At 49.4% G+C, this 13,599-nt stretch overlaps 8 protein-coding genes across 8 annotated transcripts; 3 read left to right on the top strand and 5 right to left on the bottom strand.

Moving 5' to 3' along the window:
• Window positions 1-171: 171 nt before the first annotated feature.
• LCP9604111_6141 (uncharacterized protein) lies at window positions 172-557 on the top strand (the record flags this gene model as incomplete). Its single annotated transcript, XM_039074030.1, has 2 exons — window positions 172-327; window positions 387-557. The coding sequence occupies 2 exons, from the start codon at window positions 172-174 to the stop codon at window positions 555-557; spliced, it is 327 nt and encodes a 108-aa protein (XP_038927667.1).
• A 420-nt stretch (window positions 558-977) lies between these two features.
• On the bottom strand, window positions 978-2,511 carry LCP9604111_6140 (glycoside hydrolase family 76 protein; the record flags this gene model as incomplete). The annotated part of the gene is made up of 3 exons (XM_039074029.1): window positions 978-1,562; window positions 1,619-2,310; window positions 2,373-2,511. 3 exons carry the CDS (start codon window positions 2,509-2,511, stop codon window positions 978-980), a joined length of 1,416 nt encoding a protein of 471 aa, XP_038927666.1.
• Window positions 2,512-3,809: 1,298 nt separating this feature from the next.
• LCP9604111_6139 (LysM peptidoglycan-binding domain-containing protein) lies at window positions 3,810-4,431 on the bottom strand (the record flags this gene model as incomplete). The annotated part of the gene is made up of 2 exons (XM_039074027.1): window positions 3,810-3,976; window positions 4,044-4,431. 2 exons carry the CDS (start codon window positions 4,429-4,431, stop codon window positions 3,810-3,812), a joined length of 555 nt encoding a protein of 184 aa, XP_038927665.1.
• Window positions 4,432-6,222: 1,791 nt separating this feature from the next.
• Window positions 6,223-6,581, top strand: LCP9604111_6138 (uncharacterized protein; the record flags this gene model as incomplete). The annotated part of the gene is made up of 3 exons (XM_039074026.1): window positions 6,223-6,339; window positions 6,394-6,456; window positions 6,552-6,581. The coding sequence occupies 3 exons, from the start codon at window positions 6,223-6,225 to the stop codon at window positions 6,579-6,581; spliced, it is 210 nt and encodes a 69-aa protein (XP_038927664.1).
• A 202-nt stretch (window positions 6,582-6,783) lies between these two features.
• LCP9604111_6137 (uncharacterized protein) lies at window positions 6,784-7,049 on the top strand (the record flags this gene model as incomplete). Its single annotated transcript, XM_039074025.1, has 2 exons — window positions 6,784-6,858; window positions 6,915-7,049. 2 exons carry the CDS (start codon window positions 6,784-6,786, stop codon window positions 7,047-7,049), a joined length of 210 nt encoding a protein of 69 aa, XP_038927663.1.
• Window positions 7,050-7,629: 580 nt separating this feature from the next.
• Window positions 7,630-8,428, bottom strand: LCP9604111_6136 (uncharacterized protein; the record flags this gene model as incomplete). Its single annotated transcript, XM_039074024.1, has 2 exons — window positions 7,630-8,226; window positions 8,288-8,428. 2 exons carry the CDS (start codon window positions 8,426-8,428, stop codon window positions 7,630-7,632), a joined length of 738 nt encoding a protein of 245 aa, XP_038927662.1.
• A 271-nt stretch (window positions 8,429-8,699) lies between these two features.
• LCP9604111_6135 (uncharacterized protein) lies at window positions 8,700-9,771 on the bottom strand (the record flags this gene model as incomplete). Its single annotated transcript, XM_039074023.1, has 3 exons — window positions 8,700-8,726; window positions 8,783-9,570; window positions 9,627-9,771. The coding sequence occupies 3 exons, from the start codon at window positions 9,769-9,771 to the stop codon at window positions 8,700-8,702; spliced, it is 960 nt and encodes a 319-aa protein (XP_038927661.1).
• A 356-nt stretch (window positions 9,772-10,127) lies between these two features.
• Window positions 10,128-12,616, bottom strand: abaA (transcription factor AbaA; the record flags this gene model as incomplete). The annotated part of the gene is made up of 3 exons (XM_039074022.1): window positions 10,128-11,896; window positions 11,952-12,128; window positions 12,184-12,616. The coding sequence occupies 3 exons, from the start codon at window positions 12,614-12,616 to the stop codon at window positions 10,128-10,130; spliced, it is 2,379 nt and encodes a 792-aa protein (XP_038927660.1).
• Window positions 12,617-13,599: the final 983 nt, after the last annotated feature.

Below are 13,599 nucleotides of genomic sequence, written 5' to 3'. Positions count from 1 at the left end.
GAAGACGCTAAAGTTGTTTGCTATTAGGTCAGGATATATATTGGATTCACGATCTTAATTCACGTTGCTTTCCTTCCTTCTTCTCTCCGCTCCCTAGGTCCCGTAATCTAAGACAATATTTTTCGCATTTACATTTACATCAAACAAGCTCATATCAGCATCATCTTCACCATGGCTTCCAACAGAGTTATCAAGGCCAAGGCTAACAAGAATGCTATTGCTAAGCCTATCTCGAGGCCTGCCAAGCTCGCCTCAGAACCTAGTCGTGAGATACTAGAAGACAGGCTTGAGTTCGTACTTACATGTATCAAAGCGACAGGAATGAAGGTGACTTCATCTCTCATTCATCAGTTATGTTTCAGCACTAATGTAATATCATATTCTAGATCGACATGGGCGCTGTTAGCCGACACTATGGCATCTCTACTAATGCAGCTACACTGCGCCTGCTACGTACTAAGGAGTATGTCGCTAAACTTGTGAGAGCTAGAGAGGCGGCCCAGAAGGACGACAAGGCTCAGAAGGGTGATAAGAAGCCCGAGAACCTAGAGGATTAGGAGGCCTAAGAGGAGAACAAGAAAATCTGCACTGTACAGGATGGGGGAAAGATCTTGGTGTGGTTGTCTAAGCATTCAAGGCATACTTGCCCTTCTGTATATCCAGGATCTCCCTCAGCTCTCTCACCATCCATAGCAAGTCGCTCTTTATAATCTTTCTCTAGGTAGAACCGCAAAATGATTGTAAGAAGAAACTAAGTCGGCAGTACGATTTCAGAGAGCTTGTAGAAAGCTCTATTTGACCCACAAATTTTTGACGACGCGACTTTAGATGATGCTGTTCCCTGAATGTGGTAAATAGTTTTTCTGTTGTAGTGGATGTGCTGCTAGAATCAGAAATTATCATAAAGCCTGAATCCCTCAAGGTATCAAAATCCCAATATATGTACATGTATTGAACGCCTTCACAGTTGAGTGTATCTACTTGTCTCCAAAAATCATCCAAGATATCGTCCCGACCCAAAGTATAACGAAGATCGCAGTCAAGATTCCCGCGCCAACCCTATCACCTGTGGTGATAGGGTCAGGCTCCAAGTTACTCTCGGTGTTGGTACCCCCAAGTGCGTCACTTTGGGATGTCCCACCATTGTCAGCATTGTAAGGGCCCTGGGCCTTGAATGGAACCATGACAGCATTAAGAACACCCAAAACAGACATCTGCTGCTCCAAGCCCGAAGTTCCATCCCATTCCGTCTTCTTCGTCCATCGAACTCCACAATGCTTCCCATCGCTTCCACCGGAGCATTGCTGACCGGCAGCGACAGCGGAGCTCTTGAATTTCCCCATCATCTCCGCCGTGACATTGGATGGTACTATCAACGACATGAATCCGAGCCAGGAAGTGAAGTAGGCCTTGAAGGTCTTCTGATTGCGATCACACTTATTGATTGGCTCGCAGGTGATGTCCGATATTATTTGCTTCGCACCGGAGGCGGGGAAAAACTGATCAGATGTCTTCATCAGTCCTGTTACGCCTTCGAGCCATTTGCTTTCGGCGCCATTGGTCTATAAAACCTGTTAATTGAGATTCTCGACTTGTCAGGGACAGGGGATAGACATGCGTAATTGTGCATATAGCCCGCACCGGCGATATACGTAGCGTAGTTGTAAGTCCATTGATGATCACCGTGATCCTTGCAACTCGCGGCGTTAGTAGTGGTATCGGCGATAACCCAGGTCTTCCTCAACAGCGGTGTAGACGCGCTCCAGTCCCAAATCTTCTCGGCCCATTCGGCATAGGTCGAGTTCTTGGTATATAGTGCCAGGCGCGCTGACAGCTGGAACAATCCGCCGTTAGATATGGCATTTTTCATATTATACCCATCCTGGTAAGGCCAGATCTGCCATCGCAAACCCCCACCGCAACTAGTCATATCCCAGCGAGGAATCTGTCCATTAAAGACACCCTCCGCCAGAGATATCCAGGAGGCTTCACCGTCTCTTTCTGGGAAGTTTAATTCCCCGGCGGTAATCGCCGCCAATCCCCAGAACACTTGATCGTCGTTACCCAGATATTGGGAGTAGTTGCTTGGAAAAAAGTCGTTTTTGCCTTTTTGCCAATACATGCCTTCCTGGATGGCGTCGTTGAACTGGGTATCGCCTGTTAGATACCAGTACTGGATGAGGGTCATAAACATTGAACCACCCTCCCACCAGGTACCGTCCAATTTCCCTGGAATATCTTTCGAGTCGCGGTCATTGTAGAAATCCATCATGGTGGTGGCAACGGTCTTGGCGGCATCTTTGAGGGAAGCTGTCAGGAGAGGTATATGTCAGTCATTTGAAATGCCTAGCCAGGGTACAAAATGAACACACTCTCATCCTCAGGGTTAACGTCAATTGCGATGACATTTTGTATGAGAAGGCAGGCCAAAAGGGTGGTCAACCACCTAGAAAGGATCACAGGCCTCATTTGACGCGAGCTGAGCGGTAACCGACATCGGAGGAAATGCATGGGACTAGGAGATGGAGAGCAGAGGTTAAGTACATTGGGATTAGGAGGCAAATATGAGTGTGCATCCCCTATAACGACAAAGCAAAAAGACAATGGAACCCATCACGATGAAACCAGTCACTTGGCAGAGAGGCGCCGTACCAGCGGGATTATGTACAGAGTGATAATTCCAAGACATTGGCACAACCAATCCTGCTGCCTGACTTTGTTATGGGTGCAGCTCTGCTCAGCACTGCCCAGTTCTCAGGCGCTTGGCATCGAGTTGTCCTTTGGGAAATGAGAGTGTAGTAATGCCAAGACCCCCCCTTACCCGGTGTACCCGGGCTTAGGCGGTTAGGGAAAGCACTCTGTACTTAAATATCTTCTAACGCATACTTTAAATCACAGAACATAAGAGTCTCTCGACATAATGATGTTGAAAAGGCTCTCTGGGTTTCTGTTCTCCCCAGCTAGGGAGCAATATGCCAAGTCGTTTCCGCTGGCGCGGAGTGTCACGAGCGCCCAATTGGTTCTTGGCGCTGCTGTGGAAACTTATTTTTAGTGTCGCCAAGCATTGTGCCAAGACCTAGCACTGCCACTCTCCCCTTTTGCGGGAATCACATCACCTTGACCTGGTGACCTAGTAAACCCGCTCATTACTAGTGAAAGGTAGATTGAGCCCGTATAGAATGGTTACTAGAGACTAAATATATATATAACATAGTTAGGGCATTGTTGCTCGCCTGCCTGAATTTCCAGTACCGCCTTCTTGATTGGGTACCACTCAGAATTTTGCACTTCTGGTTTACATATAACAATATATGCATTGTTAGTTTTCATTAGAAAAGGTATATTCGAGCTGATTTCTATAGATCCAACTCCTTAATGGATGAAGAAGCAGTTGATACAAGATAGGACAGGAGTGACTTATTTTGTTAGGAGTTTACATACGGAGTACAAATAGCAGTTCAACCCAAAAGCGGGGTATACAAATTAGGAGGCGGTAAGAGAGATGTAGGCAGAAACAAGGGTCGAGTCTGGTGCTTTGTGTTTTTGATGTTCTAACTTATCACTGTTTGTATTCCTTTAATTTCGCAGCTTATGCACTCTGCGAGTACGATATCCCACTCCCTTCCTTTGGCCTTTTAAATGATGGAAACGTCTCATAGGATAGTAGGATCTCAGTAAAAAAGATGACTGGTGAACTACAGTCCAATGCAGACATAGTAGTCCACCCACAAGTTAGTACAACTGGCATCAATCTGGCTATTCCAGGAGCGGAACTGGGCGAGTGTGATGGCCGCAGCCGTGTTGATCGATTAACAGTTATCGTCAGTCTTGACCTTGTAAAAGGGTTTGCAGTTGCTCGCGACGCCAGGCATCTGCGGCCAAGGCCCCGTAGACGTCGGTTGGGGAGTCGAGGTGGTTGTTGTAGCGCCCGGGATTTGCACGCAGACGTAGTAGTCCAACCAGAGGTTAGAGCATGCTAGTAAAAAAGCGTCAGTGAATGACAATATACAGAAGAGGAAATGATATAAAAGTGGTGGGCATACAGCTATCAATGCTGGGGTTCCAGGCCTTAAATTGGGCCTCAGTGATGCCGTACTTGGCCTCAATCGTATCGCATTGGTCACCGGATGCGATGAGATGGAAGCCATCACAGCTAGGAGGAATGCCAGACTGGGTTGGATCATACTGGGAGGTGGAAGTTGTGGTTGTCAAGGCCGTCGTGGTTATCGTGGACGTCGTGGTCGCTGGCTCGTCTTTGACTGTGCCAACAACACAGCAGCTTTGGCCGGCTGTGAGAGTCGAGCAAGAGATGCTAATGTTCAGAGCTTGGAAATTTGCAAGAGTCTGACCCCAGGATGAAGCGAAGGACGAGCAAGTATCGCCTTTGTTAGGTACGCTGGAGAAGTTACAGACAACGGTGGCAGAGATCATGGCGGCCTTGTAACCCATGGATTTGAATAGAGAGAAAACAAACTGGGATGTTGATGGTGCTTCTCTTAAATATGCCGTTCCTGGACTGCTTTAATATACCGGTGCCTTCACGTGCTTGTTTAATCGTGGATGTAACGTTTGATCAGACTGGCTATAAGATAACATTTACTTCTTTTGTCCTAGGGTGTCCCACTTTTTGGTTGACTACTGCATACTGATATGATGGACTCGGACCTATATCATATCAGGCATTGCGGTGGCGGACAGACCTGCTTGGTTCCGAGAGTGTCAACAACTAGCGTGCAATTGAGCGAACTGCCCCTGTAAGAACAAAAAACAAGTCTCTTGGGGAATAGTCAACATGAATCATGCGAGACCCTAAATGAGTATTGTACTCATTACCAAAGCCCATGCCCCGCCAATCGGTAATTGTGCCTTAGAGGCTGCATTTTTAGGAGATGGAGTTGGGCAGATTACCCCTGTTCGAGCCACGGCACACGCAGTAGAGGTTAAAGCCGCCGAGATACTTGCTGCGGCTGGTGAGTCCATTCTGACATTGCAAGGATTGGTAACCCTAGGCAGCCTAGGCGGTTGGGCTAGACAGGAGAGTCCGTAGGGAACTGTGTTTGTTGGCGGGAGCTCCAAAAGATCGGAGAAATTGAAAGCCTGAGCTAACGATTGGTCGCAAGTATCATCGTCTTTCACAGCGACAAAATCCGGCGGTGAAGTGCCAAACTTGGTGGAGAAGTAGAAATGGGGGCGTTTACCATATCTTTCCAAGCTCACGTCGTCTGTCTCCGGATCTCGAGAGCATCCATCTATCTGGATCCCCCATTAAAATGCGAAGGTTCCTTCAACATCGAACCGCGCGTGACTCCAATAGAGGAAGTGAGGGTTGCTGCTGGAATCATTGAAGTTCCACAGTCGAATAGGACCGCCGGCATTGATTCTATTAGCAATACTTCCATCGCTAGTACTAAAGTTCTCCTGCTCAATACTCTATTCAAGTATCGGACCGAAGCTTTTGAGGAGGCTCGGATTTTGGATGGCGAATATGATCGGCAGCATAAGCGAGGGGGGATAGGTGTCATTGCGCGGAAGAATCAAATCTACTTCCATGATCCCTCGCGTGTTAATCGCCCAACTGCACGCGAGAATTTGCGATAGGGCCAGAAAAAGGCAATTCGGAAAGATATACATTATAGTACATGAGGATCTCACTACTTTCGCTAGTAATGAAGGAGGGAACAAGTTGATAGAGGGCCAGAATATGGAAACGGCGAAAATGAGTTGTTTTGTTGTCTGAGCCCCTGAATCGGACTATTACGAGATAGATGGACTGGTAGTGGCCTTCCTTCCAGGGACTGTTGCATTGTAGACGCAGCCAAGCCCTCGTTTATGCTCGTTTCCGCGCTAACTCTTGGCATCTTGTCCCTTTGTCTCACTCGGCTCCGCTGCGCTGCTCTGGCCACAAAGTGTGGAATCTCCGCTGCGGACTTAACCAAGTACAACTCCGGAACCAACTTCTGTTCAACCCTCAAACCAGGGCAGTATGTCTGTTGCTCATCCGGAACACTCCCTGATTTTACCCCAAAGCCTAACCCGGACGGATCGTGTGCTACCTACACTATTCAACAAGATGACAGTTGTGCAGACCTTGCTGCCGAGTATAGTCTGAGAATAAGGATCTGGAAGATTTAAACAAGAAGACATGAGGCTGAAATGGCTGTTCATGTCTGGGTCGATAGCATTATTTGCCTGAGTAGCGGGAATCCGCCTATGCCCGCCCCCATGGCTAACGCTGTGTGCGGCCCCCAAAAGCCGAGTACTAAGAGGCCAGACGACACAACAGATCTTGCCGATCTCAATACCTGCCCCCTGAATGCGTGCTGCAATGTTTGGGGTCAAGTAAGTTCTTTCCTCAAGAAACAGATTATGCAATCGTCCTAACAGAAAGAATAGTGTGGCACACTGGAGCTCCAGGATCCGCGGAGAAGGGCACGAATGGTTGCATTTCTAACTGTGGTACGGAGACTGTCCGCGGTGCTGCCCTTGACGTTGTGCGAAACATTGCCTACTTCGAGGGTTATAGCTTGAGTAGTCGTGATTGTCTGTACCAGGATGCCTCACAGATTAACGGGTCAGAGTAAACACATCTGCACTTTGCATTTGGTGAATTAACGGCAGATTACGAAGTCAAATCCTCGGATGTTCTGACCGAATATCAGTTCAAGAGTTTTTTGCGCGTCTCCGGGCCAAAAAGATTCTATCTTTGGCGGCTGGGATTTTTCTACTATGTCCGGCACTTACAATATTTTCCGTCAGGGAGTCAAAGCCGCCAACTGACTGACAATGGCCACTAAAATTGCTAATTTCGTCAAGGAAAACTACCTTGACGGGGTTGACATTGACTGGGAGTATCCTGGAGTATGTTACATGATACGATGCTTGGTATACATATCTAATATGTCTCTCTCATTCAGGCACCTGATATCCCGGGGATTCCTTCTGACGATGAGGACTCTGGTGACAATTATTTGACCTTTCTTGTTTCTCAAGAACCTCCTTCCCGGAAAATCGAGCTCAATCGCGGCCGCCGTGTCGTACTACCACAGTAGTACCACTTGAGAAATTTCCCTATTGAGAAGATCACCAAGGTTGTGGACTACATCAAGGCTGGGTTCTTTATTTAGTTAACGTAATCTCAGTTTAAACTATACAGAATATTCCTGATTTACAGTGAAGGTCAATTGGAGAAACAGTGTAATCAATCCCGTGGGAAGAAAAGGGACAAGGAGAGAGAAGATGAAGAATGGAGAGAAAGCTATCTACTACCTATTTAGGTAGTAAATGGTGCCTTGGTCATCCGGTTCGCGACAAATATCATGTCTGCTTGGGGGGCAATGTTGGAACATCCCAAGATGCCCTACCTTCTCATCTTCCTTCCTCCTTCTCGAGGAATGAGCTCGAGAAGCAGAGGTTCTGAATGCAAGTCATTCGAAGCAAAGCGCGGCTATGGAGCTGCCAGGAGGGGAATCCAATCTGCGCCTTCGGCCCAGAGTCAATGCAACTGCTCATAAAAGGAGAGCGCGTCTTCGGCTGGACTTGCTGATGCGGATCAGCCCAGAATAAAAGAAAGTCTCTTCCCTCTCTAGTTACCATCTAAGCAACAAGAAAAGGCCAAACCTGGTCCTCGACTCAGACTACCGAGCTTTGCTTCTCGTCCTCCAATCCCTCCCCGGGCTCCCTAATGCCACCGCCGAGATGTTCAACCACAGGACCATTCTCGCCAAAATCTTGCCCCTCATTCTCAAGCTCAACATCTATCCCCATACCCTCCTTCCACATATTCACTAAACTCGTCGCGCCCATGCGGCGATTTTCCTCCTGGATATTAGACTTGACGCCAGCGCCAATAGGATACTTCTTGCTCGAAAGTGTATCAGCCAGTTCTTTGAGCGGGATACTGGTCTCGTCGCTGATCAGATCTTCGTAGATGGGGTTGTTTTTGAAGAGGTTATAGGTAGAGTAGAAGGGGCTGCGTTTGAGGGCGGAGGCGTGGTTGTGGCGCGAGTGTTGAATTTCGAAGATGAGTGAGCGGCGGGTATTTAAAGGTGGCTTGGTAGTTGATGTGAATGGAATAGAGGTTGAAGATTGAGATTTAGAGGGGGAGGTGGATGTCGGTAGGGGAATGGTTATGGGCGAAGCTGCTATCGCGCGGTCTGCTGCGTCGGCTGTCTCGAAGATCGCGACAATGGGGCGGTTAGGGTTTGGTGAAGTGTTGGTCGTGTCATACTAAGGCAATTGTTAAATCGGGGCTCGTCTGAATGATAATTTAGAGAGGGCGCCGCCGTACCTTGAGGTTGCGGTATGTTATTACCTCTCCAAACTTCTGGAGCGCGGCCAGTACAAGCTTGCTTTCAGATAGGTTTTTTGGCATGGGAAATGCGGTTATATGAACCTGTGCGGTCATGCGCGCTAGAGTAGGGGACACCATTGTGAGAGTTGTGTTATTGGGAAGTTGAAGTCGTGACATCCGAAGTTGGAGAAAGATGGCGGATCTTCGAGATCGGCACTTCTTGGCGGAATTGCCTATCTATGTACATGTTAGTACAACAAGACTGCATGCTACTCTAGCTAATATAGAAGATCTGAAGATTTAGAATTTTTTGGAATTGATATGTTCTTTTTAATTTATCCAAGCTATAAAAATCGACATTATATCGCGGAGATTCTTCCGTCTCCCGGGCTTTTGAGTCTGCAAGCACTTAGAAGATGGGGATTTCGAGGCCGTACTAAAGAAAAGAACAGTTAGTATTAACAGTCAATACACCGCAGGTACCAAACTTACAGCAACAGGGTCGTTGAAACGAAGACCCTTGTCTAGAGCACTGATGGCCTCAAGCTCGCTGGTCTCAAGGTCGAAATCAGTGACGGTCAAGTTCTGAGCGAGGCGAGTAGGATCATTGCTCTTAGGAATAACAGCGATATTGCGCTGAGTAGACCAGCGCAACAAGACCTGGGCAGGGGTACGGCCGTGCTTCTCGGCAATGGTGGCGATAGTAGTATGGTCAAAGAGCAACGGAGTATCCTTAGCATGCTTAAGGTCAAGCTCGAGGAAGCTCAGAGGTCCGAAAGAAGAGTAAGCAGTAACAGTGATGCCCTGCTTCTGGGCGTAGTCGACGAGACGGGTCTGGGTGAGGTAGGGGTGATGCTCGATCTGGAGGGTGGCGGGGCGAATGCGGGCGTAGCGAAGCAGATCCATCAGCAGCTGGGCGCTGAAATTGCTAACACCGATGCTGCGAACCAGCTTCTTGTCAACGAGAGTCTCCATCGCACCCCATGTTTCGTGGATCGGTGCGTTGGCGAACTCGATCTTGCCTTCGGCGGTGGTCCAGCCCGGAGGGTAGCGCACTGATGGATCGAGATACTTCACAGCAACGGGGAAGTGCACGATGTAAAGATCGAAGTAGTCGATGCCCCAGTCGGCGAGCTGCTTGCGCGTGATGGGCTCGACCTTGTCGGCCTCGTGAAAGCTGCACCAGAGCTTGGAGACAATGAAGAGCTCCTCGCGCTTGACTAAACCGTCCTTGATGGCGCGGGCTACACCCTGACCGGCTTCGACTTCGTTACCGTAGTCTGGAATCAATAGTGTTAGTATCAATTAGGGCTTGATTTGGAGAGAGTGAATGTACCGCAGGCACCGTCGAAGAGACGGTAACCAGCCTTGATGGCATTGTATATCTGGTCGGCACACGTGTCTTTGTTGACCTTCCAGAGGCCGAAGCCCACGATGGGCATCTCATAGCCGCTGTTAAGCTTGACAGTAGGGGCAACCATTGTGAAAACGAGATCTCAAGAGAACAAAATAAAAAAGAAATTGGGGCATAGAGGGGTATATATAGGACCCCACCTAGTAATATTGAAAATATACACAAAATTTAAAGGTTCAGGCTAAATCGAATCTACCTCAGTTGGTCCTAAAATGTGCTGTTTTGCGGCTAAAGTGGCTGATGAGAGGAGTCCAGCCGAGGGAAATTGCAATGTAAATAGAAGTAAGTGATTGGTGTAGAAAGTATTCTTTCTCCGGGCGCTAGCTAAGACATTCACAAAGAAAGACAGAAAGAGGAATAGAAAATTTCAAAAGACCACTCCCAGAATGATTATAATTACTTTAGTTTTTGTAAAATATGTCGTTATACCGCATCCACAGTGGCGTTATCGTAGCCCGCATCGGGGCCCGCCCCATGCATGCCGGAACCATTGGACATGCGCCCGACGATCTTATCCATTAGGTCCTCCGATGGCAAGAGGCCGTCGAACTGGTGTGGTTGCTGCGACTCGCGCGAGACAGGTCCATGGTGCTCGGCCTGATAAGGGATATGGTAGCTGCCGGCGCCGACGTCTCCGGGTATGGATGTGGAGTGCGTACCCCACGACCCATGGCCGTGGCTGAGGTCATCAAGCGGTTGCGTGTGAGAGCCGAAGAAGCCGTGTAGCACGCTGTTGCTGTCGTGCATATTCACGCTGTGGTGTTGGGATGGCACGTAATGTGATGTTTCGTGGCCCATTGTGTAGCCCATCCCTGGGTGGGTGAGTGGTAGGTCATGCACGTTGAGCATGACGGGTGCACCGCTGGAGCCGTGGAGACTTGTGGATGAGATGCTCTCGGGTGCGAGGCTGGCGGAGAAGGAGTCCAGCACCGAGGTGACGGCGATTTTATCATTGAGTCCATCTTCGGCTTTGCTGATGGATGACATGAAGTCCAGATGGCCGGAGGGATTATAGAGATTAGACACGTTGTCATGAGGTGATTGGTACATGGGCCATTGCGATTGGGATTGGCTGGGGTGGTGGATGAGGTCGTGAGGATGAGGGGCTTGGTAAATACCCTGGTGGGATGGTTTGTTGAGAAGGATGGAATCCAGAGAGAGAGGAACTCGATCGACCGCGGAGGCTGGGCGCGGGCTGTTGGTTGTAGTCCGGTCCGGTGCCGGTATTAGTCGTCTCCAAGTGGTGGTGCCAACTTCGCCAGGCCTGGTTTGTCGGAACTTCCAGGCCAGAACGGCCATGCGCTTGCTCTCATCGCCGTGATGGCCTTGGTATTGGTTAGACAGACGGCAGGAGCTGGGCGAGGTGGCACGGATCTCTTGCACTGCAGACAATGAGCGGAAGAATTGACGGGCATGGTCATCAGCGTCACGAGCAGCTTGGGGGTTTCCTGAGTCCTCGGCTATACGTTTCTCTTGAGTCAACTGAGTGAACAGCTTAGCCCACCAAGATGATTCGAAGAGGGGCTTGACCTTAGTTGACTGTGTCTTGGGTAGGTCGTGGTAAGTCTCTAGGAGCTTCTGGCTATCTTGGTAGATATGCGTGCTGCAGGTCCAGTTGTCCATCTGGCTGACTCCCAAAACATCGCCAGCACTAGGGTGACCGTAGTCAAGATCGAGCTGGATTCCCAGTCGTGAGCCAGTAGGAGGGAAGTCGGTCATTAGCTCAAGGTTCACTTCTAACAAGATGATATCGCAATCCAGGGGATTGTTGACGTCATCCACCATAGAAGCCAGTTGGGGGAAAGAAGACCGCCACCCGTTCACATGCTCAAGAGGCATGGGGGGTGCAACGGGGTGGTGCAGATCACCCTGCAGACGGGTGTATGCATGCAATGCCTTGTCGATGCGATTGGCCTGCTGAGGAGCGCTGACCCACATGTCGAAGCTAAAGCCATGAATGGTGCTAGCAGCAGTCTCCTGCATGTTGGACCCAAGCGTATAGTGTGGCGGTGGGAGATCTCCAGCATATGGTTGCATAGATCTCATATGGTCATGGTATGAAGGGTGTGTGTGGCTGCCGTAGTGGCTAGATCCCGAGGGGTGCTCTACTGCCGTTCTCCATTTCGGAGCAGGTGCTGAGCCATGAACACTCGATGATCGTTCTAATGCTGGCTCACGGACAAGTCGCTCCCCTAGCATACTGTGTTAAAAAGAAGATATACACATCTTTCATATTTGAGAACTCACAATCGGGATCGCCCTTCAAGAAAGAGTCGAGGACCTGCAGATGGCTTGACACCTGCTTGCGTGTCCTCCGCTTGCCAGTCAACTTGAAGATATACTCAGCAATCAGCTCGTTGCGGCCATATGACTTGCCACGTTCGGACCACTTTCTTCGACCCATGGGAGGGTTTGCTTCGAGAGCTGAAATCGGTTGTTAGCCTCTGGTTCATCTATCACTATGGTGGTATGAACCTACCCTGCTGAAAAGCGTCTTCCAATTCATCAGACCACACTGGCTCTCCATCTTTTCCAGTATCACGACGAGGGCGACGTCGGTACTCCATGTATTTCTGAGACTTGAGATAGCTGCTTTGTGCCCGGCGGGACTGAGAGTTGGGTCCAACCGAGTGAAGCCTGCGAAGCTTCCGTTGATGAAGCCGAGCCGCTACATGCTGTTGATGCAAGCCAGGTGCTGACAAGGGTTGAGGATGAGGGCCATGAGGATACTTGAAGCTATATTGATGAAACTGATCATCGCGAGCAGTGACACCAGCATGAGCCAATTGGTCTGAATAAGACTGGACATTCCCAGTGGTATTCTGCAGAGCTCGATCAGAATGAGCTCCCACAGGATCCAGTGACGGCTGGTTCTGAGCGACAAGGCACTCGGGTTGCCAGTCAGTAGCCATGGGGAGGGAACCAAGGACGGGCTCTCGAAAAGAATGACAGATTCCAATGAGGAGGGGAACTGAGAGGCACCGTCAAATGCTTACTGCCTGGCAAAGAACGCAGCTCAGTCACAAACAACGACCCAAGAACGCAAGATGTCAAGAGAATGTAAGAACCTGGGAAAGAGAATGTGGGAGCGAGCAAGATGGTGTTTATATGGAACCATTACTCCCCTTTGGAGAGGGGTACTGTAGCCCCAGTAGCGACATTGTTCCGCCAGGTCTTCTTTGCCTGGCCTACGTCCCTCGAACGCCTTGTCCATACTCCTGGGCAGGTCCCGAACCTGGCCTGCGCGCGCTGTGTGGAGAGCAGAGAACCAAAGGACGACGGCAAGCCGACCCTGCCGCAGCAAATCAGGAGTCAAGACAGGGCTCGATATGAAGGAAGTTGTCTAGGATGCAAGGGATGCTCAGCAGCACGAACCAGTGATGAGTGGGTCGGAGATTTTGTGCAGCGCGAAGTGACCTTGAACATCCATCGCTCGGACCTGCATCAACAAAAGATTGCAATAATCAGTGGCAATCATGGCGTTGCAGGAATGTTGATGGTCCAACTACATTGTCTTCTGGCACGGGACGTGGAATGCTCGACCACCGCCAGACATCACCACCGGAATGCAGGCTTGGCTGATCTCTGTTGATGATAGTCCTGCGTACCATCAAAAGAGTAAGCTAAGCTAGGTAAAATGACCCTGCGATCCAAGGCGGTTTAGCTGAAGTTGTGGGGTAGAAAAGAAAGGTGTTGCACAGTAAGGTAAAGTAGGGTTACGGTTACGCCTGGATCAAGAGGGCACGAGACGCACGAGGACGGGACTGCAGGGAAATTGACAGCTGCAAAGAACGTGTTCAACAGTATTCGGGGTATCTTTTTATTTCCACATTGTAGCTATGGTAGTATGCAAGTAATCGTACATGGGACATTAATCCACCTTTTTTCCCTGCAA

This window comes from Penicillium roqueforti (genome assembly GCF_015533775.1).
Source record: "Penicillium roqueforti strain LCP96 04111 chromosome Unknown scaffold_16, whole genome shotgun sequence".
Taxonomy (NCBI): Eukaryota; Fungi; Ascomycota; class Eurotiomycetes; order Eurotiales; family Aspergillaceae; genus Penicillium; species Penicillium roqueforti.
The sequence above is the reverse complement of the archived record's forward strand: the minus strand, read 5'-3'. Positions and strand labels throughout refer to the sequence as shown.